Here is a 26,710-nt window from a genome sequence, read left to right as displayed (position 1 = left end):
AAAGGAGGTTGTAGCAAGTAGGGTGTTGGTTTCTTTCCTCAGGTGACAAGTGATAGGATGTGAGGCAATGGCCTCAAGTCGGCTACAAAAGCAGAAAGCCTGATCATACAACATCCCTTTAACAGGAGTAGAGGACAAGAGTCTATAAAGCAAAAAAAAAAAAAAAAAAAAAAAAAAAAAAAAAAAACTGAGAGCATGAAAGTACAGTTTTGTCTTGACTCCCTGCTTCTCCCAAATACTCCATGCTAGCTGACCCCATCCCCTCTCACCAGGATCACAGGGCAACAGTGGTTGTGAAGGGTCCATGTTCTCTGGAGACAAGCAATGCACTCTTGTTAACTTGCAGCTCCCTGGTGTGGAACAGATCTCTTTTCAAACCAGGGTGGGCTCAGTTTGATGTAGCTTTATTGGGTATCATCTCTGACACAGCCACTTGAATGTGTACTTACTGAAAATGAGGTGTTTTCTCATGCTACTGAGGAATACAGAAATGAGAACTAAAAGAAGCCACATCATGGTACATCATAGTAATGTTTTACACCATAAGAAATAAAAGTAATCTTCATTTATTTTCCAATTTCTAAATAGAGTTTGGTTCTTATCTAGTGTTTAAATAGTCACTGATCTTTTGAGAAAAGTTCTGTATAGTAGGTAGTCATGACTGAAGGAAAGGGAAAACTTACAAATACATGCATACACAAGGACAAGAAACAGGTCAACACCACTTTACCACTTTTGTATTTTATTGTGGAACTGAGTTTGTTTCCTTTACATCAAATATCCTCAGTGGAAGAGGGGATATTGCACACAAATATCATAAAAGCACTACATATTACTTTCACTGGAAACTACTTTTCTATGGTAGATATGACTGGATAGAATAGAAGTGATTCAGGATTATAAGACATAATACCATACACAGCTGCAGACCAACACAAACACCATTCAGAACAAGAGAGAGGAGGTGTGTGAAGTGCTTCTCAGACAGCAACAAGACTCTTCCTTTCCATAGCTTGGAAAATAATGGCCGCATGCAAATACGTGAAAACATATTTCAGATTTGTTCTTTTCATTTGTGATTACAGCTCAGTCTTGAACAGATAGCTCCCACCATCTAGTGCAGAGAAGCTTTTTATTTTTTTTCCTTCCTTTTTTCTCCTTTCAGTATTTTTTGTTGTTTTTTTTAGTTTTTTTAGTCACAATAAACAGACTTTTTTCTTTTTTTTTTTAATTTTAAATAGCAAACATTTTAAAACCAGGTGAACAATACAACTGCATTCTAAGAAATACTTACCCCAGTTGCTTTTAGTGTTTTGTTCAATTATGTGAAGATGAAAGCTTACAGTTTCTTTCAAGTGCAAACATTATACTTTTTCCTTTTCTAATAAGTCCAGACCAACAAAATTACTATTTCTCTCAAAACATCATTACTGAACAAGAACCTCTGGCAACAGATGAACAAAGTGAAGCATATGACAAAAATGTCCCAAATGCACAATAAGTGCTCTGTGGAGCTGACTTGCTTGCGGTGGGAGGGATTGAAAATTCAACAAATTGATTAAACATTAGCAAATGAGTACTAGAACTGTCCTAAAATGCATAAGCTATTGTAGACAATTAAAAAGAACTATATACACAGTTACCTCCATTCACCACAGTATGTAAGATAATTTTAAAAAATCAAAAGTGAATTCTATAAAAGATGGGGTGAAAAGCTGAGGTCAATGAATTTAGGCCCACCACAGGACTTGGAAAAGGCATGCAAGAGAGACCCTGTCCAAGTTCAGGAGTGGGAGGTGATCTCTAAAGTTAATTCTTCATTTAATTTTATGAAAGAGTATAGCAATAGCATAAAGATCATGACTGGGCATGCTATTATGTATAATACTATAATTTAAATGGTGTGTCCTTTGCACTCAAATACTGATTTTTTTATAATTAATCAATAACAAACCATGCTCCTAGAAATCTATGCTGATCAACAGCACTCATTGTTAATGTACATAGTACATTTTGATGACTGTTACTAAGCTAATTGTGTAGTATTATGACTAGCACAGTTAGTTAGATTAGTTCCACAGGCAGGAAAGACATTAAGGGTAAAAGAAGCTAATGGAGGAGTTCATCACTGTGTTACACCCAGACACAGTTGCCATTTAAAAGGGAATAGATGGAACAGGCATTACATTACCTCAGAAGAGCCAGACTGGGTTTTTAATATTATTGTAGTAGCAAAAAATGAATGTACATTTTAAGATTGGTTTTAACTATTTTTTTTTTAAAGTAAAACAAATGCTTGAGTCATCACAAACTTACTTGGAGAGATTTAAGGCTTGATTCTAATTTAATTTACTGTAGGACCAAATGACTGTAACTTCTCTGATTGCAGTGAAATTGTTCCTGATTCACATTGGCATAAGTTAGATTAGTCTCTGGACCACTGCTGTACTTAAAACAGATTTTCTATCAAAGCAGAGGTACAAAACATTTCAGATATTGTCAGAAAATCAGAAAATCTGTTCCTACCCACTCAAAAAGTTTGAAATCTTACCTATGTAAGAAAGTAGACAAAACAGAAAGAATTGCAGAAAGGCCTTTGAAGGCTATGTATTACAAAGGCAATTTTAAGTTAATGATTATGAGCCCAGCAAACATGCTTAATTTCACAATACATTTCCATCTGTCTTTTGTGCCATAGTCATTCTGAGTTATTCTTTACAACTTAAAAGGTTAATAAAGCAATATTACTAGAGACACCAAAAAAAAAAGATAATGTTAAAAATAAATTGAAAATCCCAACAACTGACAAACAGTAATTTACAGTATTAAATAGGCCTCAAGAGCCCACATTTAAAGGGTCGTAAAGCAGTATACAAAAAAAAAAAATCACAAAAATTAGGAGTGCAAACATATGCCTATTAAATAAAAATATGCTACAAAATGTAAATTTGAAATAAATTATAAGTAAATAAAATAAAATGAGGTCATAGTCCACTACATTGTGAAACTTAATACCAGCCATAATGGTGAATCATACAGACCAGCACATATCTCCATTTTGGAGGCTTTTGCACATTCTTCAAATTCCAGTTCACAAACCTTCTACAATGTAACAATATGTTTTTATTGGGGTAAAACTTCTGAGGTTAAAAAAAAATCCAAACTATTTTAAATCATGGAACTGTTCTATATGCTGTTTCCTCTGCAAGCAGTCTAGAGAAGGTAAGGAAGGGGGGAAAGGAAAGGAAAGGAAAGGAAAGGAAAGGAAAGGAAAGGAAAGGAAAGGAAAGGAAAGGAAAGGAAAGGAAAGGAAAGGAAAGGAAAGGAGACTTGTTTTAGTTTATTGTATCTTTTTTCAAGATCTTGTGAGGGTTGAGAATGTAGGCTACACCCTTGTAAATATTAGGCAATCAACATTTCAAATCCCATTTTCTGTTATCATCAATAGGTTAATTTTACCACCAGGGTGCCCCCCACTGCAAGGTATTGGCAGTTGACTATTTTCAATAAATTTTACCTCAATATCTATTCTTACTAGAACCTTAAACAAATTATTCATTTATCCTACAAAACTACTAAGAAAAAGTTGCCTTTACCTGAAATTTTTTTCTTTGCATTTTCCTGTAAATTAAAACTTTTGTTAAAAATTCATCTATTAAAAGTTCATGCAGCACTAAAAGAAAGGTTTCTGTATATTTATTCCCACATTCACTCTTAAATTAAACAAATAAAACAAGGTAAAACCAAGGAAGGTTGAATACTGTACAGACTTGCAGGTAACCTTTTTCATCATCCTGAATGTTTTGCTAAGTTTTGCAACTCTGATACTGGACACCACTTCAATCTTGCTTCCACAATACAAAAGAAACTTTGGAAAAAATGCTTGCCTTGCCTTGTTGAGCTGTCCAGGTGCATCAATGAAGTGCACACATGACTAACATATGTAATTCATAGCACCAAGCTGTTCGACTAGTCAGATAGGTTTCTAGTACCATACATGCAGACTCACACTTTACTGGTGTAACTATGATCCTACACAGATGTTTTATAAATTTGATGTCTCAACAGTAAAAAATAAGTGCAAGTTTCTTTATACATTCAAGTCACGTTCTAAGGCAAATTGTATACTGTATGTACTTCCAACTGCTTTGATATTTTACTGCAGTCAATCAACAGTTGACAGTTAAGCATGTGGACTGGTCAATTCTGAGTGGCATAAGTGTATTTTCACTGGGAGCATGCCTTAGACCAACAGTTCTGCATGTTGAAAGGAAGGTTTTAAAATTCTGAATGGGTTCAGACTATGTGTATATTTGGCCTGTGATTGTTATGGTATGTCAGTATGCAGAGTTCAAATTAAAGTGGAAAACTGCTAATGAGAGTTTAGGTTGTATATCCCTTCCCAGCCACATTCTGCCGCTTCTTATTTTCCCGCTAACAATTCTGCAAAGTAAGGACCCCCTTTGCTATAGCTCAGACTGATACAAATTTAAAACTGCAAACTGCATCAAGCGATACATCTGTTGCCGTGAGACTAAAGCAGATCTAATTTTTTATTACTTTCTCCTCCTAACCCTCTCTCTCTTTCTCTCTCTTTGTGTTTCTTTAGAGGGCAAATGCCTCTATCTGACAGAAGTCAGCTGGAGTTGCTAGTGCATGCTTTCCAAACATTCAGAGGAGATGAAACTGGATCTGTATTGTCACAGTACTATGAAACCTACTGTGGGAATACTGTTATTTCCCTTAGTAATTAGCAAAGACTGAAAAATATTAGTGACTTACATCATTGTGACACAGTATAGCATTTGGCAGGTATATAGTTCAGCAGCTGAAATAGATGGGTTGAATTTTTATAAAAGGTGTTTTCAAACTGAAGAATTTCTGGAAACAAAGTTTAATGTTGTGGTGCATGGTCTCATTCTTACAGTTCAATTTTGCATGCGGGAAAAGATTCATCTTGCATGACAACAGTGCTGCTGCTTGCCAAAACCATGATGTTGAGGTCCTGCTGTTTCTCATGGGTCTCTTGGTACCATTCTCTCATCACTTCTGAGTCATGGGTTGGGATTAAGGTCACCTGCAACACAAAACAGGATAACTCCTCAGGAATTGACAGCAGAAACGACTGATAAGAAAAATGTCTGTTAGAAGTCCTGGCCAACAAGCATGTTTCCCTTTTGGAAAGAGTGGCTCTTTATGCAATAAATACTTAGGTAAATGAATGGATAAAAGGAAATAAGTAAATATGTAAATAAGATGAAATGACTGTAAAGAAGCAGCTTTGGTTCTATAAGCTGCTGAGATGCAGCTTTCCAGAGAAGTAGCAGGCTGTTGTCTGTACTGATAGCTCTTCAGATTATGGCCAAATATTTTGTTTATTTATTTACCATGTTGGAAAGGTACAAGAAGTTTCCAAGTGTATGTGATTACTATACAAATCATGAAACATTCACTTTTCTTTCCTACTTAAAAACTGCAAGGTTTCCAAACTTGGATCATATATGGTATAGCAATAGCGTGAAACAGCTAAATGGCCCTGTAAACCGGGAGTTCCAAACTGTTTTATTCTCCAGGGACAGGTCAGATGGGCCAGAAATGGGAGAGTGGCTGAGTATGGTGCAGCTCTGTGCTTCACTTGGGTGTCCTCTCACATTATTGGTGAAACGAGGTGCCCTGGCTGGAAATCCCATGTCCCGAGCAGTCGCCATCCACTCCAGCGATGCTCTGGCTTCCCATAGTTGCTTCCCAGAGAAGTTTAAAGTTCCAGGCAGAAATACTAGTGAAGAGCTTACCTGCATGTTACTCTCCCACTGGGCTTTGCCCTCCAGCAGGGAGTCCAGAACAGTCCTGCTCGGTTCCTCGGCTGTAGAATCATTCCCGCTCACCACATAGTAGGATGACCGCACCCTCTTGAAAAACTCAATGTCGACATTCTTGCTATTGCTGTGGTTGGGAATGTACACCAGATCCAAATACACTGGAGGTCCTGGAGGCACCACCGTAGATTTGGCCAACTTAGTATTCCCAGTTCCTTTGGAAATAAAACAACAAAAGAATATATCACAGGCTGGTTAAAAACATGCATTTACTAATTACTGTTATAATTGCTGAGGTGATATTCCTTAAAATAGCTGCTGTTTGTTAAGCATTACATAGCTACAGATGTACTTCTGTGTTCTCTGAAACAATTATGGCATTACCCTCCTAATGACACTTTCCAGATTTGTTGTATCCCAGTTATGACTGTACTAAGAGGAAAAAATAATAAATGTAACTAACTACATAATACAATAAAAGCTCACTACCACATAACCAACAACTGACTAAACCTTTCCCAGTAATATGCTATTATTATCCAACAATTACTACGCCGGGCCGTGAATACTGAATTACCATTCAGTAAATTAAGGTAAAGTAAGTAAAATTAAGGTAAAGTAAGTAAAATTTAAGGACACCCTTCTGAGAGTGCAAGAGCTCTCCATCCCTCAGCAGAAGAAATCGAGCAGAGGAGGCAGGCGACTGGCATGGCTGAGCAAGGACCTGCAGCTTAAACTGAGGGAAAAGAGGGAAATGTACAGGAAGTGGAAGTAGGGTTGTGTAGCCTGGGAGGAATACAGGGGTGTCATCCGGATGTGTAGAGATGGGATCAGGAAAGCCAAGGCACAGATGGAGCTGAACTTGGCAAGGGATGTGAAGAATAACAAGAAGGGGTTCTACAGATACATAGGCAGGAGGAGACAGGCCAAGGAGAGTGTTCCCCCTCTGATAAACGAGACGGGAGAACTGGCTTCCTCAGACATGGAAAAAGCTGAGGTACTCAACAAGTGTTTTTCTTCAGTCTTCACTGGTGGTCAAGTTTCCTATGTCTGTCAGGACCCTGAACCTCGAGGAGAGGGTGAGAGGAGCGGATTCCGTCCCACTGTGACAGTGGAAAAAGTCTGGGACCGCCTAAGGAAATTGGATGTGTATAAGTCCATGGGGCCAGATGGTATGCATCCCAGGGTGCTGAGAGAGATGGCTGATGTGGTTGCCACTCTCCATCATATTTGAAAAATCATGGCTGTCGGGTGAAGTCCCTGGTGACTGGAAAAAGGGAAACATTACTCCCACTTTTAAGAAAGGGAGAAAAGAAGACCCGGGGAACTACAGGCCGGTGAGCCTCACCTCTGTGCCTGGGAAGATCATGGAGCAGATCCTCCTGGAAGACATGTTAAGGCATGCACGAGATAAAGAGGTGATTCGAGACAGCCAGCACGGCTTCACCAAAGGCAGATCTTGCCTAACCAATCTGGTGGCCTTCTATGATGGAGTGACGGCATCAGTGGACAAAGGAAGGGTGATGGATATCATCTACCTGGACTTGAGCAAAGCCTTTGACATGGTCCCTCACCACATTCTTCTCTCTAAATTGGAGAGGTATGGATTTGAAGGATGGACTGTTAGGTGGATAAAGAATTGGTTGGCTGGTCACAGCCAAAGGGTTGTGGTCAACGGTTCTATGTCTGGGTGGAGGCCAGTCACAAGTGGTGTCCCTCAGGGGTCGGTCTTGGGACCGGTGCTCTTCAACATCTTTATCAACGACATAGACGATGGAATCGAGTGCACCCTCAGCAAGTTTGCAGATGACACCAAGCTGAGCGGTGCAGTCGATACAATAGAGGGAAGGGATGCCATCCAGAGGGACCTGGACAGGCTGGAGAAGTGGGCCCATGAGAACCTAATGAGGTTCAACAAGGCCAAGTGCAAAGTGTTGCACTTGGGCTGGGGCAATCCCAGGTATTTATATAGACTGGGAGAAGAAGAACTTGAGAGCAGTCTGCGGAGGACTTGATGGACGTCCTTCTGGACGAGAAGCTGGACATGAGCTAGCAGTGTGTGCTTGTAGCCCGGAAGGCCAGCTATGTCCTGGACTGCATTAAAAAAGGGGTGGCCAGCAGGGAGAGGGAGGTGATTGTCCCCCTCTACTCTGCTCTTGTGAGACCCCACCTGGAATACTGCGTGCAGGCCTGGGGCCCCCAGCACAAGAAGGATGTGGAGCTCTTGGAATGGGTCCAGAGGAGGGCCACTAAGATGATCAGAGGGCTGGAGCACCTCTCCTATGCAGAAAGGTTGAGGGAACTGGGCTTGTTTAGCTTGGAGAAGGCTCCGGGGAGACCTCATTGCGGCCTTCCAGTACTTGAAGGGAGCATATAAACAGGAGGGGGAATGCCTGTTTACGTGTTGATAGTGATAGGACAAGGGGGAATGGTTTTAAACTAAGACAGGGGAGATTTAGGTTAGAGATTAGGAGAAAGGTTTTCACTCAGAGGGTGGTGAGGCACTGGAACGGGTTGCCCAGGGAGGTTGTGGATGCCCCATCCCTGGAGGCATTCAAGGCCAGGCTGGATGTGGCTCTGGGCAGCCTGTTCTAGCGGTTGGCAACCCTGCCCAGAGCAGGAGGGTTGAAACTAGATGATCTTTAAGGTCCTTTTCAACCCAAGCCATTCTATGATTCTATGATTCTATTTTTCAAGTTAAGAATCACAGCTTTTCAAAAGTCTTGGGTATGCATGATTATAAAACTTAGGATCACACAGGAAGTCATGTAGATTTTAAGCAGTCTTGAGATTTGGGGTATCAGCATAGCAGCTGTTGATATTTTCAGGCTGTCTTACAGGAGCATCAGGAAGCTACTACATGAGAGCAGAAAGAGGGGCAAAGAGGAACTTGAGAGGACAGTGAAATTTCCTAATTCAATTACTTCAGGGAACTAAGAACAAGTATTTGTTTGCCTGCTAGTTCCTTATTTGCATACACAAATTAGCCACGTCGCAAAAAGTAAGGGGAAGAGTGGTTTTGCTGCTATACATAGTGTAGTACCTGTTCTAAGAAGAGCTTCAGTCAAAAGGAAGTTCAAAGTTTAAACACTAGCACTAAAAATATTTCAAAAACGCTGCTTTTGTCACACATTGAATCACAGAGTGACCTGACAATCAGGATTCAATCATTAATTGTATTTAGATGATCACCATTTATGTTTTATTAGCCTCTCCATGAAATTACAGAGTATGAAGTTTGGTAAACTAAATTATCTGAGCAATACACTTTATTAAGGGTTACATATTGAAAGGCCAGGAAAGTCCATTACAGTTGTCTAACATGACCTGATGATATTCATCAGAGAGCAATAGGCCAAATAAGCATCATAATATGATAAGTTTTCCTGAATTAGAGCATTTTAACTAATGCATATGTTACAAAATCTTTGATCATCTGTGATAAAAAGTCTGTGATAGACCTTGTCCTGGTTTCAGTTAGGACAGAGTTAATTTTCCTCCTAGTAGCTGGCAGAGTGCTATGTTTTGGATTAGAATGAGAAGAGCGCTGATAACATGCTGATGTTTTAATTGTTGTAGAGCAGTGCTTACACCAAGCCAAGGACTTTTCAGCCTCTCTCTGTCCTGCTAGCGAGCAGGCTAGGGATGCAGCAGGAGCTGGGAGGGGACAGACCCAGGACAGCTGACCCAAACTGGCCAAAGGGGTATTCCATACCATCTGACGTCATGCTGAATAATATATAGGGGTGGCTAGCCGGGGTGGAGGGGGGGCCGGCTGCTCGGGGATAGGCTGGGCATCGGTCAACGGGTGGTGAGCAATTGCATTGTGCATCACTTGTTTGTACACATTATTACTATTAATACTATTATTATTATTATTATTGATGTTATTCTTTTCCCTGTCTTAATAAACTGTCTTTATCTCAACTCACAGGCTTCACTTTCCCGTTTCTCTCCCCCATCCCGGAGAGGGAGGGGGGAGGGTGAGCGAACGGCTGTGTGGTGTTTGACTGCCAGCCGGGCTAAACCACAACAGTCCATTTGGCGCCCAACGTGGGGCTCGAAGGGTTGAGATATCGACAGATTTGACCAGAGTGTGTTAAACTAAAATTGGTATAAGTATTCGACCTGCTTAATAGTTGCTAGTCACAATGTTGATTGCCTTAATCTCAAGTCTGCTGTGCCTGTTTCCCAAATTGAGTTTTATAGCAAGTTACTTTCTGTATGTGCTCCCTGTCGTGCTGTTTATCCTTTCCGGGCCCTGGTTTAAGATTGTTATGGTACTGTGTGGTGTAACGATGGCTTATGAAATGATGAGGTATCTGGTCATGACTCTAACCTGGTATTTGTACTCAGCACTGTCGTCGACTCTATACTTCGGAAACCATATCTCAGAAACTATTAGCAATTACACCTATTGCCTTTTTTCATCAGGGAGTCAATCTCTGGAGGGGACAGGGGAAGATATTTTTTCCTACCTGTTCACTCTCCCTTTCTCCTTCACCACCCTCTTATCCCCCGAGCTAGTTACGGTAGCTCTCCAAGATGTTGAATATACTTGGAATCGGCTGCCCCAGGGGTGGAAACATAGCCCTACCATTTGCCATGGACTGATCCAGTCTGCGCTGGAGCAGGGGGAGGCTCCTGAACACCTGCAGTACATCGATGACATCATTGTGTGCGGTGACGCTGCAGAGGAAGTTTTCAAGAAAGGGAAGAAAATAGTCCAAATCCTTCTGAAGGCCGGTTTTGCCGTAAAACAAAATAAAGTTAAAGGACCTGCACGAGAGATCCAGTTTTTAGGAATAAAATGGCAAGATGGACGTCGTCAAATCCCAATGGATGTGATCAACAAAATAACAGCTATGTCTCCACCAACTAGCAAGAAGGAAACACAAACTTTCCTAGGTGTCATGGGGTTTTGGAGAATGCATATTCCAAATTACAGTCTGATTGTAAACCCGCTCTACCAAGTAACTCGTAAGAAGAATGCTTTTGAATGGGGCCCTGAGCAACGACAAGCCTTTGAACAAATTAAACAGGAAATAGTTCATGCAGTAGCCCTTGGGCCAGTCCGAACAGGACCAGATGTAAAGAATGTGCTCTACACCGCAGCCGGGGAGAATGGTCCCACCTGGAGCCTCTGGCAGAAAGAACCTGGGGAAACTCGAGGTCGACCCCTGGGGTTTTGGAGTCGGGGATACAGAGGATCTGAGGCCCGCTATACTCCAACCGAAAAGGAGATATTGGCAGCATATGAGGGAGTTCGATCTGCTTCGGAAGTGGTCGGTACTGAAGCGCAGCTCCTCCTGGCACCCCGACTGCCGGTACTGGGTTGAATGTTCAAAGGAAGGGTCCCCTCTACACATCATGCAACTGATGCTACATGGAGCAAGTGGGTTGCACTGATTACTCAGCGGGCTCGAATAGGAAACCCCAGTCGCCCAGGAATCCTGGAAGTGATTATGGACTGGCCAGAAGGCAAATACTTTGGGATATCATCAGAGGAGGAGGTGGTCCGTGCTGAAGAAGCCCCACTGTACAACAAGCTACCAGAAAATGAGAAGAAATATGCCCTGTTCACTGATGGGTCCTGTCGTATTGTGGGAAAGCATCGGAGATGGAAAGCTGCTGTATGGAGTCCTACACGACGAGTTGCAGAAGCTGCTGAGGGAGAAGGTGAATCGAGTCAGTTTGCAGAAGTGAAAGCCGTTCAGCTGGCCTTAGATATTGCTGAACGAGAAAAGTGGCCAGTTCTCTATCTCTATACTGATTCATGGATGGTAGCAAATGCCCTGTGGGGGTGGTTACAGCAATGGAAGCAGAACAACTGGGAGCGCAGGGGCAAACCCATCTGGGCTGCTGCATTGTGGCAAGATATTGCTGCCCAGGTAGAGAACCTGGTTGTAAAGGTACGCCATGTAGATGCTCATGTGCCCAAGAATCGGGCTACTGAAGAACATCAAAACAACCAGCAGGTGGATCAGGCTGCTAAGATTGAAGTGGCTCAGGTGGACCTGGACTGGCAACATAAAGGTGAATTATTTATAGCCCGATGGGCCCATGACACCTCAGGCCATCAAGGTAGAGATGCAACATACAGATGGGCTCGTGACCGAGGGGTGGACCTGACCATGGACACTATAGCACAGGTTATTCATGATTGTGAAACATGTGCTGCAATTAAACAAGCCAAACGGTCAAAGCCTCTCTGGTATGGAGGACGATGGCTGAAATACAAATATGGAGAGGCCTGGCAGATTGATTACATCACACTCCCCCAAACCCGCAACGGCAAGCGCCACGTACTTACAATGGTGGAAGCAACCACCGGATGGCTGGAAACATATCCTGTGCCCCATGCCACCGCCCGGAACACTATCCTGGGCCTTGAAAAGCAAGTCCTATGGCGACATGGCACCCCAGAAAGAATTGAGTCAGACAATGGGACTCATTTCCGAAACAACCTTATAGACACTTGGGCCAAAGAACATGGTATTGAGTGGGTGTATCACATCCCCTATCATGCACCAGCCTCCGGGAAAGTTGAACGATGCAATGGACTGTTAAAGACTACACTGAAAGCAATGGGTGCTGGGACATTCAAAAATTGGGAAACACATTTGGCAAAGGCCACCTGGTTAGTCAATACTAGAGGATCTGCCAACCGAGCTGGACCTGCCCAATCAAACCTGTTACGCACTGTAGAAGGGGATAAAGTTCCTGTAGTGCACGTAAGAAACATGCTGGGTAAGACAGTCTGGGCTACTCCTGCCTCAGGAAAAGGCAAGCCCATTCGTGGGATTGCTTTTGCTCAGGGACCTGGATGCACTTGGTGGGTAATGCAAGAGAATGGGGAGGTCCGGTGTGTACCTCAAGGGGACCTAATACTGGGTGAGAATAGCCCATGAGTTGAATTATAGTATGGTAATTATCATATAATACTGTATTTCATCGCTACCATGGTTGCTATATATCATAGATGAAAATGGTGATTAATTAGAAGGTATTGGAAAGAGTGTAACCTGAGCATGACATAAATGGTATGGAATAAGGGGTGGATATCTGTCCTGGTTTCAGTTAGGACAGAGTTAATTTTCCTCCTAGTAGCTGGCAGGGTGCTATGTTTTGGATTAGAATGAGAAGAGCGCTGATAACATGCTGATGTTTTAATTGTTGTAGAGCAGTGCTTACACCAAGCCAAGGACTTTTCAGCCTCTCTCTGTCCTGCTAGCGAGCAGGCTAGGGATGCAGCAGGAGCTGGGAGGGGACAGACCCAGGACAGCTGACCCAAACTGGCCAAAGGGGTATTCCATACCATCTGACATCATGCTGAACAATATATAGGGGTGGCTAGCCGGGGTGGAGGGGGGGCCGGCTGCTCGGGGATAGGCTGGGCATCGGTCAACGGGTGGTGAGCAATTGCATTGTGCATCACTTATTTCGTACACATTATTACTATTAATACTATTATTATTATTATTGTTGTTGTTATTCTTTTCCCTGTCTTAATAAACTGTCTTTATCTCAACTCACAGACTTCACTTTCCCGTTTCTCTCCCCCATCCCAGAGAGAGAGGGGGGAGGGTGAGCGAACGGCTGTGTGGTGTTTGACTGCCAGCCGGGCTAAACCACAACAGACCTTCTGAACTGTGAATACCAACATTGGATAAAGTATTAGACATTATATTTTACACCTAAATGTCAATATCAAATAGAGCCTTGTCTTAAGCTCTAGTGTATGTTTGAGAAATATGCTTCAAGGAAGAAGAATCTAATAGAGAGCTAAAGTATTGGAGAAATGTACGGCATGAGGAACTATACCACTACTTTGAAAAGCATCTCTTAACAGAGACCTGCAAATGATGGTGTATGAAAGGAACAATAGACCACTGAAAATGGGGAAGCTACAGACAGCTGAATGCTGGTTTGCTTGTACTGAATCCTAGACTTGCGTCTTGTAAAAAGCTTTCAATAGAATATCAGTCCTGATGACAACAGCAAAATCAAAGTATCCTCAAAATGCTCTGTAACAAGATCTGCCAGAAACAACATATTAGCACAATGCCTCCTTCAGTGATATAGTTCATATTTTATTACTACTTAGACTACACAACAGTCATTCAAAATAACATTAACTTTCCATATGTTTAGCCATCATTGATAGCATAAGACTTTAACCAGATTATGTGATGTACATGCTTAGCTCACTGAAAGTGCTCTTACTGCTGTTATTTTTAAAATACTCTTTAAAAAGAATCCAGCAAAGTAATAAACACATCCAATGTCCTATATCACCTTCGCCTCTCACAAAATTAAAATGAATTGGTTTATGTTAAGAGCATTATGCCTACATGATTCTTACAATGAATAAAATGGGTCACTTTACTACTAATTTGACTTCACCTACAAAAGCAATACTTTTAATTCTATTAGTTGGTTAACTAATTTAGACAGCTAGTATTAATCTTTTTATATTTGATGTACTCACTCTAATTCTTTACATCTGAGCAAACTGATGCATCTAGTTTCCCTGATTGCAAAAGTTAATTCAGCATATTTCATTCATTTAAATGCAGCCTTTACACTCTGGATTTATTTTTAAAGCATGGACTTTCTTTGGGTGTTTGCTGTAAATTGCATTCTCAACTGACATAAACACAACCTAACTTCATTGAAACAACTAAGAAAATCTTAACACTAGGGAGATCCTATCTGCCTTTACCTGTGGTTGCAGTCTTCGCTGACTTGGATGCTGTTGTATTTGTTGCATTCTTGGTATCCTTATCTTTCTCTTCCACTTGGGACTTTACATCTGGATTAGAGATATTTTTGGTTCTCTTCTCCACAAACTCCTTTTTTGGAGAAGCTGTTTGGGAAATTTTGTCTAAAGAATCTCTTACAGCTGGTTTTGGTGAAGCCACTTGTTTTGATTTACCATCACTTTTTTTAACAGGAGAAGACAACTTGGTCTTAGTGCCCTGCTTTTTTGTTTTTGTCTTTTCTTTGAGGTCCTTTTTCAAAGGTTTACCCAAATTCTGATCGACTGGCAAAGCCTCTGGATCAACCATGGAGACATCAGGGTGCCTAGGGGAAGGGCTGCGATCCTGAATTGGGACAGGTGGTGGGTCAATGTGTTTGTATGCAATTGTCTTATCTGTTGGAATGGTTTCTGATTCATCTTCTGAGTCAATGTTAGCATCTGCAGTGATGGAAGGACATTCCTCAGTCTCAGGGGGAACATCTGAATCAGTCTGAGATGGGGCAGAATCGCTCACTGATGTGGGAGGGGTTTCATCACACTGACGCTCTTGCTGCTTTCCCCCAGAAGGTGGATGGGCTCCCCCAGACTGAGTTAATGGCTTTTCTTGATCTTGAAACTGTTCCCTTGCAAACCACTCAAGGGGATTTGGGTTGATAAATGAAGGTGAAAGTTCAGTTTTAGGATGTTTATATTCGCAGGAGGACACAAGACATAAATCAACATCCTGACAAGATTCTGCTAATGATTTTCCTGGAGTAAAATGTGCACTTGCTTCATAGCAATAGCTACTAACTTCAGGTGAGCTGGTGGCTTTCCCAGTTATTTCACAGGAGTAAGCCATGGTCTCTGGTGACCTGGTGGTTCTCCCAGTTGTCTCATAGCAGTAGCTAATGGCTTCTGGTGACTTAGTGGTTTTCCCTGTTGTCTCATAGGAAGAATCCATAGCATCAAGTGATCTGGTAGCTTTCCTAATTCTCTCATAGGAATAATCTGTGGCCTGAGATGATCTAGTAGATTTTCCAACTGCCTCATAGGAGTAGCTAATATCCTCTGGTGACCTAGTAGTTTTCTCTGTGGCCTCATAAGAATAACTAAGCTCTTCTGGTGACCTGCTGCTTATCGCTGAATCTATTTTTTCTGGGTTGAATAAAAGTTCTGGGCTGTGCTTTGTTAGAGGTTCCCATAATATGACAGCCTGTTTACCAAATGCTTTGTCAGAGGACACTTGCAGTGACAATGAAGCTGTGTAACTAGCTGAAACCACTTCTGTGATTACAGGAGGTGAATCTGGAAAACTAGGAGAGTATAGAGGAGAAGATTCCTTTGGAGTTAGTGGAGATGGGTCAGACTTTGGAAACAGCCTTTCTCCTAGGCTCTGTACCTTTTCTGAGGTAAAAGAAGAATGTAGTGACATATCTCTGGGTGAACCAGCACCTGAAAAAGTTTCCTCTAGCAGTGGTGAAGTTACCTGGGAAGGTGTATGAGCTGATGAAGTTGAAGATGAAGCTTCGGTTTGAGAAACTGAAATAATTTCTGAAATATCCTTCTCCTGAGAGTAAGATGTCTGCTCCACAGGGGAAATCTGTGCAAAAGTTGGCTCCTGTATATCTGAAGGACTATAATCTACTTCTGTTGGTCCATTTTCAGATATATGGTGTATACTTGTGCCTACAGTAGGATATTCTGGAGATTGCCTACTAAAGTCCATTGCTAAAGACTGCTCAGGGGACTCCTGGCCAAATTCTACTGACTGCTCAGGAGATCTGTGATCATGCATAAGGGTTTTTGATTTTGCGGTTTTAGGTGGGAAATCTGGTGGAGAAATTGACATAGGCCTTGGGCACTCCTCCTTAGACTGAGACATTTCTGTTTCCTGAAACGTTGTTGGTGTTTGTACAACTGACACTGAAAGGGAATCGTCAACTTCTGTAGAGTGGGGGGATCCAACCTCAGCATGCAAAGAAGGAGATACATCATCAGTAGTTGGTTCTAGAAATGAACTAGTAGCAACAGATGCTATAGAGACAGAAGCTACTCCTATATGGGAATAGGTGTCTTCTGCTATGACCTCATCAACAGGAGTTGCAGACTTGTCAGAAACAGTGCCTTCAGAAATTGACATTTTGGTGTCTTCTTTTAAAGAACTGAACTGACTGATATTTATTTGAGTAGGTGAGAGATCACCTGTTAACTTCCGGTCATCCAAGACCAATGAAGACTGGGAGTTGCTGGGTTCTGTATCCTCCATTTTCCTTTCTAGGCTGAAGCTTTCCTTAATTACCATAAACTCCATGCTTTTTTCATCTTTTTTTTCTTGGCAAAGGCCCACAGAGCTGCCTTCAGAAGCTGGGCTCATCTGAACAGGTGTTTTTTCTTTTTCAGGTATTCCCTTAGAGGGATTTCCATAATCTCTGGTGGGACACTTTACATCATCGCTCAAAAATGTATCGTAAGTGGTCTCCGAACCTATCAGTGGTGGACTCCGTAGAGGTGAGAGAACCTTTTCAATAGGAGATTCTGAATCTGGCACAGGTTCATCCATAGGGCTTATTATGGGTTTTGAAGACTCATCTTTGACTTTACTGAATTCAAAGCTAACTGGAGCTTCTGTTGACTTTTCACTGGTTTCAGAGGGAAGCTGACTGGATTTTTCAGCAGTGGGAGAATGATAATAAGGTGTGTGGCCAGCACTACCAGCAGAAGACTGTGAGGGAGATACTACTTCTAATGTTATATCTTCAAGGCTTGCACAGCGCTCTTTGGCAACTTCTTGATGTACATCAGGCAATGTAGCAATGGGGACATTCTCAGCCGAGACCTTGATCTCATTGGGAGTAAGTGAAAAGTTCACACTACGTTCACTCAGTGGTGTTTTGGCAACTGGTGATAGAGGGGACAAATTCTCAGATGGACTCTTGGCTGCACTACATTTTCCACCAACATTTTCTGAACAGGTTTCTTTGATTTCTAATTTAGTAGTGCCTTGGGTTTCATTTTCTTTTTGCCAGTATACATCCTGGAATGCAGATTTGCAGAATTTGTCTTCCTCTAATGAAGAAGGTGGCGAGATGGTAGAAGCTGAGGCATTATAGTCTCTACCTTCTGTGGCCTCTGTTTTGGTTCCTTCAGATAATCCATTAAAAGCATCCAGAAGTGTAGAAAGTTTAAGTCTACCAAACTCTTGAGAGTACAGTGATGTCTCATACTTGGTGATGTTCGCATACTCCTGATAAGTTGAGTCACTTTCCTCATTGTTAGTTTCATCACTCATGACATCCCGGGGTGTAGACATTTCATCCATTGGAGTTGGTTCACTGGGTATTTCGATGGTAGACTGTGTATAACCCAAAATAGCAGTGAATTCCTCAGGTTGATCTCTATTTTCTTCATCAGAAACAATAGCTTCACTTTCTGAATCACCAGGTAATGCCTCATCATGGATTGGAGAGGCCAGTTCAACTGCTGGAGACTGAGGCTCTGAGCATTTTGTTGGTGTAATTATGAGTAGGCCATATTTATCTTCAACTTCACCAGCTTCTGCAGCTTTGTCTACAACAGCCATCACATAATCTTCTTTAGCTTCTATTTTTTCAGTCTCCTCTTTATCTCTGATGCCTTCTGTTTTGTCTTCCTCCTCTTCCTCAGTTTCTTCAGTTTCTGCCTTTTCTACTGCTTCTTCCCCGTCTTCTTCATATTGTTCACCTGATGCCTCATAATCTGCCTTTTCAATATATTTTTCATCTTTAATGTTAGCATCTTCTTTGACCATTATTTCTTCTGAACTCTCTTCCATTATTCTTGCTTCTTCCACGTATAGTTTTGTGGTGTCCAATGATGTCTTTTCTTCCTCATCTTCACCTTGTTCTTCAGCATCTTCTGTCTCTGCCTTTTCCTCATAATCTTCCACTTCAGATGATTCTGCCAAGCCAGTTCCCTCATCTTTAAACTTTTCATTGTCATCAACCCTGTGCTTTTCCACTGGTTCCAGTTCTTCGGGTGTCTGTTCACACTCACCCTCAGCCTCTGTGGTAGTTATACCTTCATCAGAGGACTCTGAAGGTCCTTCATTTTCTAATTTTTCTTTTTGGGAATCAAAGGCCTCTTTTTGTTCTTTGCCAGTGAGTTTCAGTTCATCCTCTATGAATGCAATCTGAGGTTTTGTTTCTTTTATTGTTTCTACTTCTTCAGCTTTTAATTCTTCAAAATCCTTTGTTAAATCCTCTGGTGAAGACATAAGGGATCTTTCCACTTCAAGTTGTTTTCCACTAGCTGTAATTTCTGCAGCTGCTAGAACTGTTACAGTTGTGGCAACAGTTCCAACTGCTACAAGGGCAGCTTGTGCTCCACTAAATTTGATCTCCTTCTTCACAGTCTTAATTTTTCCTTTTTCCTTTGGCTTTCCAGCAGGTACTGCTTCCTTTTTAACAGGCTCCTCCTTCTTTTGTGATTTAGGCTTTGCTGCTGGCTTTTTGGCTTCAATTGAAGGACCAGTTGTCTTCTTTGCTTCTTTAGAAACCTTTTTGATGTCCTTTTTGGCTTCTTTTTCTTCCTTCTTAATTTCCTTCTTCGCTTCTTTTTTAGCTTCCTTTGGTGGAGCATCTTTCTTTACTTCCTTCTTACTTTCCTTCTCTTCCTTTTTCACATCTTTTTTAACTTCTTTCTTGATCTCTTCTTTTTTGTGTTTTTCCTCTTTTTTGATGAGTATTTTCTCCTCTTTTTTAGAAATCTCTTTCTTTGTTTTTTCTTTTTCCTCTTTCTTTTCTTCAGGTTTTATTTTGACTTCCTTTTTCACTGTCTTCTCCTTTGCCACTTTTGATTTTACATCTGTAACTTGTTTTTCAGGAGTTTCAGATTTCACTATTTGCTCTTCTTTACTTGTTCCATCTTTTTCTGTCACTATAGGTTTGGTCTCTGTTTTTGCTGGTTTCTCTTTTTTAACTGGAACTTTTTCTTTGCTTTCTAATTTCTGAGTCTTTTCCAGTGCTGGACTAGGCTTTGCAGGCTCCCATGTTTCTTTAGATTCTTTTCTGACTATCTTGCTTGGTGGTGTCTTTGCAGCAGGCTTGAGACTCTCCTTGCTGTCTGTTCGTTGTTTCAGCTTTGCTTGTTTCACAGCCAGACTAGCAATGTTTACAGTTCGGTCTTTTTGTGTAACTATTGGTTGTTTAAGGAAATCTAAGTGTTTGAGTTTTTCTAGTCCTTCTAGAATATTATATTGGGTGCTGTTTCCAGGAAATAGAACTCGGATTATTTTTTCCGTAGGATTAGCTGGATGCCACACAATCAGGGATGAGACAGAGGTGAAATAGGATAATGGAATGTCTAGTTCTTGGCCATTTGGTAGCAGAAATTCAGCTTTATCTTTGCTAGTACCACTCCACTGTTGCATAAAATATTGCATCTCTTTGCTATTTTTGACAGGATTGAGCACATACATCTCAAGTTTGCCAACCCCCATTTTCTGAAATAAAATGATGGGGTCAATGGTATTTCCTACATTTCTGAAAAGAGGTTCTGGTTTCATAGACAGTTTATTTAAATACCGGAGAGTAAAACAAGCTTCTTCTATACTACTTTTTATTCTAAAGTTAGGATTCAGGTTCTTCAGGTTCTCAGGTACATTAAGGAATAAAACTCCTAAATCAGGTGAGATCAGATTTTTCATCCAGTCACTGTTGGTAGTAGACCCTTGGGACTGTTCCTCTTCTAATTCGGCTATCTTTCGCTGAAGCATGCTATTGATTCCTGGCAAGTTATCATCTCCGATGTGAGTGAGCAGAATGGAATCTACCCTGTCCAAATGTCGGATAAGTTTCCAAAAGCAAGATTTTCTTTCAGATCCTCCATTGATAAGCATGTTGAATCCATTCACTGAAAACAGTGCAGAGTCCCCTCTTCCACCTGGGAAAATATAACAGCAGGGTTTGGAGAGTTTCAAAAAGCCTCCTGAGGTTGGGGGTTCCAAAATGTCAAAGGGTGATGGTACTTCTACCGATTCTGACAGATACTCTGTGAATTCAGAGAGTCCTTCCATTTCAGGCAATATGGAAGCTGAGTTGAGTTTAATATTAATAAAGTCTTGAAGGTTGTGTCGGTCAAGGGTAGAATTTTTCCAGTCCCCTTCCTCGGGGCAGAAAAGAGTTAAGCTGGCTTTATTAGCAGGGTGGGTGGTGCTCAATAATTCACCAATCTAGGGTTTTAAAACAAAAACACAAGAAGATGCATGTAGATTCATTTTTTAATAATTAATACCAGAACACAGTATTTTCCAAGGTTCCCCCTTCCCTCCTTCACTCTTTATAGGAGGATAGTACAAGTTTTTATATTCAGAGGGGATGAGGGCTATGAAGCTAATGCTGCCAGAGCTGCCACTATCTCTGCCATAGGCTCAAGAGTCTCTGTGCTGCCCCAGTCCATCCAGAAGAGCTGTCCAAATACCTAAGGGAAACAGCACATCTTCTTAACAGGCACAGAATACCTGCAGCCTGGAGGAGGTCAGCATCCTCCCAGGGGCAGTTGCCTTCCCCACCCCTCCTCACATGGGCTGTATGTCATGACACCATCATTACTTCAGTTCTTTCTGCAGTCTTGCTCCTGAAAAGCTGGCACCACTCTGAGATTAGTATGACTGACTGAAGGGCAGTCTTTCAGAACACTAAGAAATGATTTGCTGCTTTGGAAATCCAAAGAGTCACAATTTTTGTATTTCTGAGACTGTGAGGTGTATATGTGCATATATTTATAAATATATGATAATATATATATATATATACCATTTTATTAAAATATATATAAAGTCAGGACTAAAGAAAGAACAAGAAAAAAATGTTAGGATTAAAAATACTCTTGTTAATACTTTGATTTTAAACTCACAGACCACAAAAGTGAAAATCTAGAATGACTCCACTAATTTTGACAGTACCAAAAACAGCTGCTGAAATAAAGGCACAGAAAACAAGAAATTCTATGCTATAGTATCAAGAGCTATTTTTCTGTTCCAAGCTGAACTAAAAGCTAGTATTTAATGGTTCCAGTGGAGATGAGCCAAGGGAGCCTCCTCAGAGCCCATGGGAGGTACCCCCTGGACACCTGCCACTGCAGCAATCTCTTGGTGGCTGAAATGTGTAGTCAATTGTTTGGCTTCTTAACTGAAATGGCTGTAACGGTAGGATTTGCCCCTAGTTTTGCATGTAGTCATAAAGTAATTATGTTTAACTAATTAGCCAGAGATGCAAGGAGCTTGGGTTTCCGGTTTCACAGAAAAGTAACTGTGAACTGATAGTGACTTTTAGGGGTCAGATGCATTTCAGAGAGCAGGAATCCAATTCTTTCCCCAACTCTACAACCACATGCCGAACAAAGAGGCTTTGAGAATAGGAACAAATAGATGCAATAAGGTCACACTGGAGCTCATGCAAACTTTGCTTTTTCAGTGTCAAACTTTCAAGTTTCACTCCACTGAAATTCTCCTAATTAATTTTGGAAACTAAAATCCTAGGGATGCAGCCATATAGTTTATTTAACTATATGCTTTGCAGAGCAGCCAAATTAAGTGTGACATCTTGCTTGACTTTGTTAGTGCACCTTAGATTAAAAAAAAAAAGTATACTTTAAACACAAAGATATCTCCTTCCATTGTCAAAAGGTTCCTTGGTTTTCTGTTTCTCAAAGTCACAATTTTAATTCCCCAAATTAAAATGTAGTTCTTTTGTTAAGCAATTTACATCAAAGCTAAAGTAAATTAAATACATTTTGAAAGAAATCCTCTATTAAAGAGTAAAGAGCATCAGCATCAAGCTATCAGTGCTAACTCTAACTTAACAGAGGGCCATTTTTAGTCTTCTAGAAACTTGTGCCATCACATAACAACATATGGAAGACACTTTTCTGAACACACCTCTTGATCCGTGAAGATCTCAATGAAGTTTTGGAAGGAAAAGGACCCTGACTGAAGAATGAGTTCTCCTGTGTTTTCAAAGCACTGTCCACTTAGTACAAGGAGTTTGTGTCTTGCAACATCTGTGATCATTAAACGCACCTAGAACGAAGGAGAGAAGCACATCAATAATGGGAGTTACCATGTGTTTCTATATTTCTCTGAGAACATGCAGTTTACCTTGCCTAATTTAAAACATATTTTGCACCAGTCTTCCAGGACTGTTGAAATATTATCAAGTTACAAGGAACAAAAGGGAAAAAAGGAGGCACAAGAAGCGATTAGAGAGAAGGCCTAATGAATAAACAAAACATGGAAAAAGGAACAAGGAGCAGAAGAGAATAAAATTTGAACGAAAAAATAATATTTTCATGAACAAATACATTCCTTATGTAACTTGGTGAATTTTAATAGCACTGTATCAGGACAGCCTTGGTCAACTGTTTCACACATGGTAATGAGGGACAACTACATGTGTCAGACTCAGTTTTTGGAAGGTCATTCTTTTTTTCCCAGTACACAGCATGACTTGCCATTCAGTTGCAAAAACATCACTGAAAATTAACAGCCACAAATCACGATTCTGCTTCACCATAATCATAAACTTGAACTTCAGGCACTCAGATACAGTCACATGCATCATTTACATCTCATGATATCACTAAGTATGGGCACTATAACTTCTTAAAGTGTGGCAGCCAAAGACCTTTTTCAATAAACATTAGCAAATTATGTGGATGCCTAATGCCTCAAAGTAGCTTGCTACCGAGAAATAACCTTCTTCTGCATTTTAAAATAACTCAACTATTTTAAAGTAGATTCTTGTTACTTGATCCTCACTGCAGCTAGTAATAATTCCTGTTTCCACCCAGGGGGAGATTTACTTGTATGCTAAGAAAAATCCATATATTCAGTATACTTCTATTGGCTGAATTCAACTTAAATTGAAGAACAAAAGTAAACAAAACTTTTGTAAGACTATGTACTGTTGAGTAAACACTCTTTGCAAATATTTCAAAAGCCTTGTCCAACACTGAAAAATCAATTCAAATTAAGGTAAGGTATGAATCTCAAGTGTAGCAATTCCTCTGTTCAAGGAGAATTAAGTTAAACCAGAATGGTGATTTCAGAATAAGGTTATCCATGTATCAAACTCAATGAGAAGAGTCCATCTGGAACAACTCCACATGTAGATATTGTATCCAAGCTCTATCTCCATGAAGGTGACATAATCACCTCATCTCTCCTAATAGTCAATAATTTCAAATTTATATATTTATTGTTAAGCAATCAGTTGTTCTAAATAATTCCTTCTCATACCAGGGAGGCTACGCCAGGAAGATTTGACTTAAATCTCTGCTGAACAACTAATTTTTTCAGTACAAGTAGAAAACAGCCCCTGAAGAGTACGTATCTGAAAGAAGATCCCAACTCTACCACATCTTCATTGTTATTTTATTTAATAAGTCATCTTGACCTTCAGCAGCATAAAGTTCCTTTAATTAAACACAGGACTAATGCTGGTTTATCACTATTTGCACCAGATGATTATAAATTCAACAATATCTTTGCTAGATCAAGTTTATTTATTTCTGTTTCAGACAAGAATATAGATACATGCAGCTGGCTGTCTGATGTGTGTTACTGAAATTCTGTCTGCTGTAGTTGTAATCAAACCATAAAAGAACTGGCTTCCACTTCTATGTTTTCATAGAATCCTAGAATATCCAAGTTGGAAGGGACCCACAAGGATCATCAAGTCCAACTCCTGAGTCCCCAAAGGACCACCCAAAAAAACACAAACTAAAACAAAAAAACAGATCATGTGTCTGAGAGTGTTGTGCAAATGCTTCTTGAACTCCGGCAGGCTTGGTGCCATGACCACTTCCCTGGGGAGCCTGTTCCACTGCCCAATCACCCTCTTGGTGAAGAACCTTTTCCTGATATCCAGCCTGAATCTCTCCCATCTCGCAGCTTCAAAACATTCCCTCAGGTCCTATCGCTGTTCACCAGAGAGAAGAGATCAATGCCTGCCTCTCCGCTCCCCCTCGTGAGGAAGTTGTAGACCGCGATGAAGTCTCCCCTCAGTCTCCTCTTCTCCAGGCTGAACAAACTAAGTGACTTCAGCCACTCCTCATATGTCTTACCCTCTAGACCCTTTACCATCTTTGTAGCCCTCCTTTGGACACTCTCTAACAACTCCGTATCTTTCTTATACTGTGGCGCCCGAAACTGTACACAGTACTCAAGGTGAGGCCGCACCAGCACAGACTAGAGCAAGATGATCACTTCCCTTCTCAATCACAACAGGCGGTTGGCCCTCTCGGCTGCCAAGGCATACTGCTGGCTCATGTTCAGCTTGCTGTCAACCAAAACCCCCAGATCCCTTTCTGCGGGGCTGCTCTCCAGCATCTCATCCCCCAGTTTGTATGTATAACCAGGGTTGTGCCTTCCCAGGTTCAGAATATGGCACTTGCTCTTGTTAAACTTCATATTGTTGGCAATTGCTCAGCTCTCTAATTTGTCTAATTTGAAGAGTCCGGAAGCTGCCCCATGTTAGATAAGGGTGTCCTGCTTTCAGTTAGGACAGAGTTAATTTTCCTCCTAGTAGCTGGCAGGGTGCTATGTTTTGGATTAGAATGAGAAGAGCGCTGATAACATGCTGATGTTTTAATTGTTGTAGAGCAGTGCTTACACCAAGCCAAGGACTTTTCAGCCTCTCTCTGTCCTGCTAGCGAGCAGGCTAGGGATGCAGCAGGAGCTGGGAGGGGACAGACCCAGGACAGCTGACCCAAACTGGCCAAAGGGGTATTCCATACCATCTGACGTCATGCTGAACAATATATAGGGGTGGCTAGCCGGGGTGGAGGGGGGGCCGGCTGCTCGGGGATAGGCTGGGCATCGGTCAACGGGTGGTGAGCAATTGCATTGTGCATCACTTATTTCGTACACATTATTACTATTAATACTATTATTATTATTATTGTTGTTGTTATTCTTTTCCCTGTCTTAATAAACTGTCTTTATCTCAACTCACAGACTTCACTTTCCCGTTTCTCTCCCCCATCCCAGAGAGAGAGGGGGGAGGGTGAGCGAACGGCTGTGTGGTGTTTGACTGCCAGCCGGGCTAAACCACAACAAAGGGCCAGTTTCAGCCGTCTTCAAAGTGACCTGCCGCTGCCCAGAGCTGAGCCAATAAGTGATGTTGCTTGAGCCTCTGTGTACTGGGTCTGGCTAGGATGGAGTTAACTTTCCCTGCAGCGGCCCATACAGTGCTGTGCTCTGCACCTGTAGCTAGAACAGCATTGGTATCACACCAATGTTTTGTCTACTGCTGAGCAATAGTGGCACAGCATCAAGACTTCCTCCAACCCCCCCACCCCAAGAGCCAGAAGGCTAGGGGTGGGCAAGAGGTGGGGAGGGGACATCACCAGGGCAGCTGACCTAAACCAACCAAAGGGATATTCCATACCATATGATGTCACACTCAGCAATAAATGTGGGAAAGGGGAAGGAGAAAGGGGGGCTCTTGTTATGAAGATGTCTGTCCTCCCAAACTACCACTATGCATATTGAGGCCCTGCTTCCCAGGACGTAGTCGAACATCACTCATTGATGGGAAGTAGAGAATAATTTCTTTTCTCTCTCTCTGTGCTTCCTTGTGGCTTTTGCTTGTTTTTTCCCCCTAGTCCTTTTCCCTTTAATTAAATTATCCTTATCTCAACCTGTGAGTCTTTTTTTTTCTTTCCACCATACTTTCTTCTCCCCCTCTTCTTCTGAGGAGGGGGAGTGAGAGAGTGATTGTGGTGGAGTTCAGATGCCCAGCAAGGTAAAACCACCACACTCTGTGAGAGCATATTTAAGAAAGGGGAAAAACCTGCTGCTCAGCAGTAGCTGGGAGAGTGAGGAGTGAGAAACAGCCTTGCAGACACCAAGGTCAGTGAAAAAGGAGGGGGAGGAGGTGCTGTGCTCCAGGTGTCGGAGCTTAAGTTCCCCTGTGGCCTGTGAAGAGGACCATGGTGGAACAGGCTATCCCCCTGCAGCCTATGGAGTACCACGGCAGAGCAGATCTCCACACTGCAGCACATGGAGGAGCACCCGGTGGAGCAGGTGGATCTGACCTGAAGGAAGCTGCGACCTATGAAGAACCCCTGCTGGAGCAGACTCCAGGCCAGACCTGTACCGTGTGGAGAG

At 41.6% G+C, this 26,710-nt stretch overlaps 1 protein-coding gene across 1 annotated transcript in view; it reads right to left on the bottom strand.

Moving 5' to 3' along the window:
* Positions 1-1,196: 1,196 nt before the first annotated feature.
* The window catches only part of LOC121062916 (microtubule-associated protein 1B-like), a 63,373-nt gene continuing 37,859 nt past the window's right edge, over positions 1,197-26,710 (bottom strand). The window contains exons 4-7 of the mRNA XM_040543215.1: positions 22,478-22,618; positions 14,542-20,770; positions 5,793-6,031; positions 1,197-5,077 (exon numbers count right to left, since the gene is read on the bottom strand). Coding sequence (XP_040399149.1) covers positions 4,922-5,077; positions 5,793-6,031; positions 14,542-20,770; positions 22,478-22,618 — 6,765 coding nt within the window. The 3' untranslated portion in view covers positions 1,197-4,921. The remainder of the gene's footprint in view (positions 5,078-5,792; positions 6,032-14,541; positions 20,771-22,477; positions 22,619-26,710) is intronic.

This window comes from Cygnus olor, assembly GCF_009769625.2.
Source record: "Cygnus olor isolate bCygOlo1 chromosome W unlocalized genomic scaffold, bCygOlo1.pri.v2 SUPER_W2, whole genome shotgun sequence".
NCBI lineage: Eukaryota > Metazoa > Chordata > Aves > Anseriformes > Anatidae > Cygnus > Cygnus olor.
The sequence above is the reverse complement of the archived record's forward strand: the minus strand, read 5'-3'. Positions and strand labels throughout refer to the sequence as shown.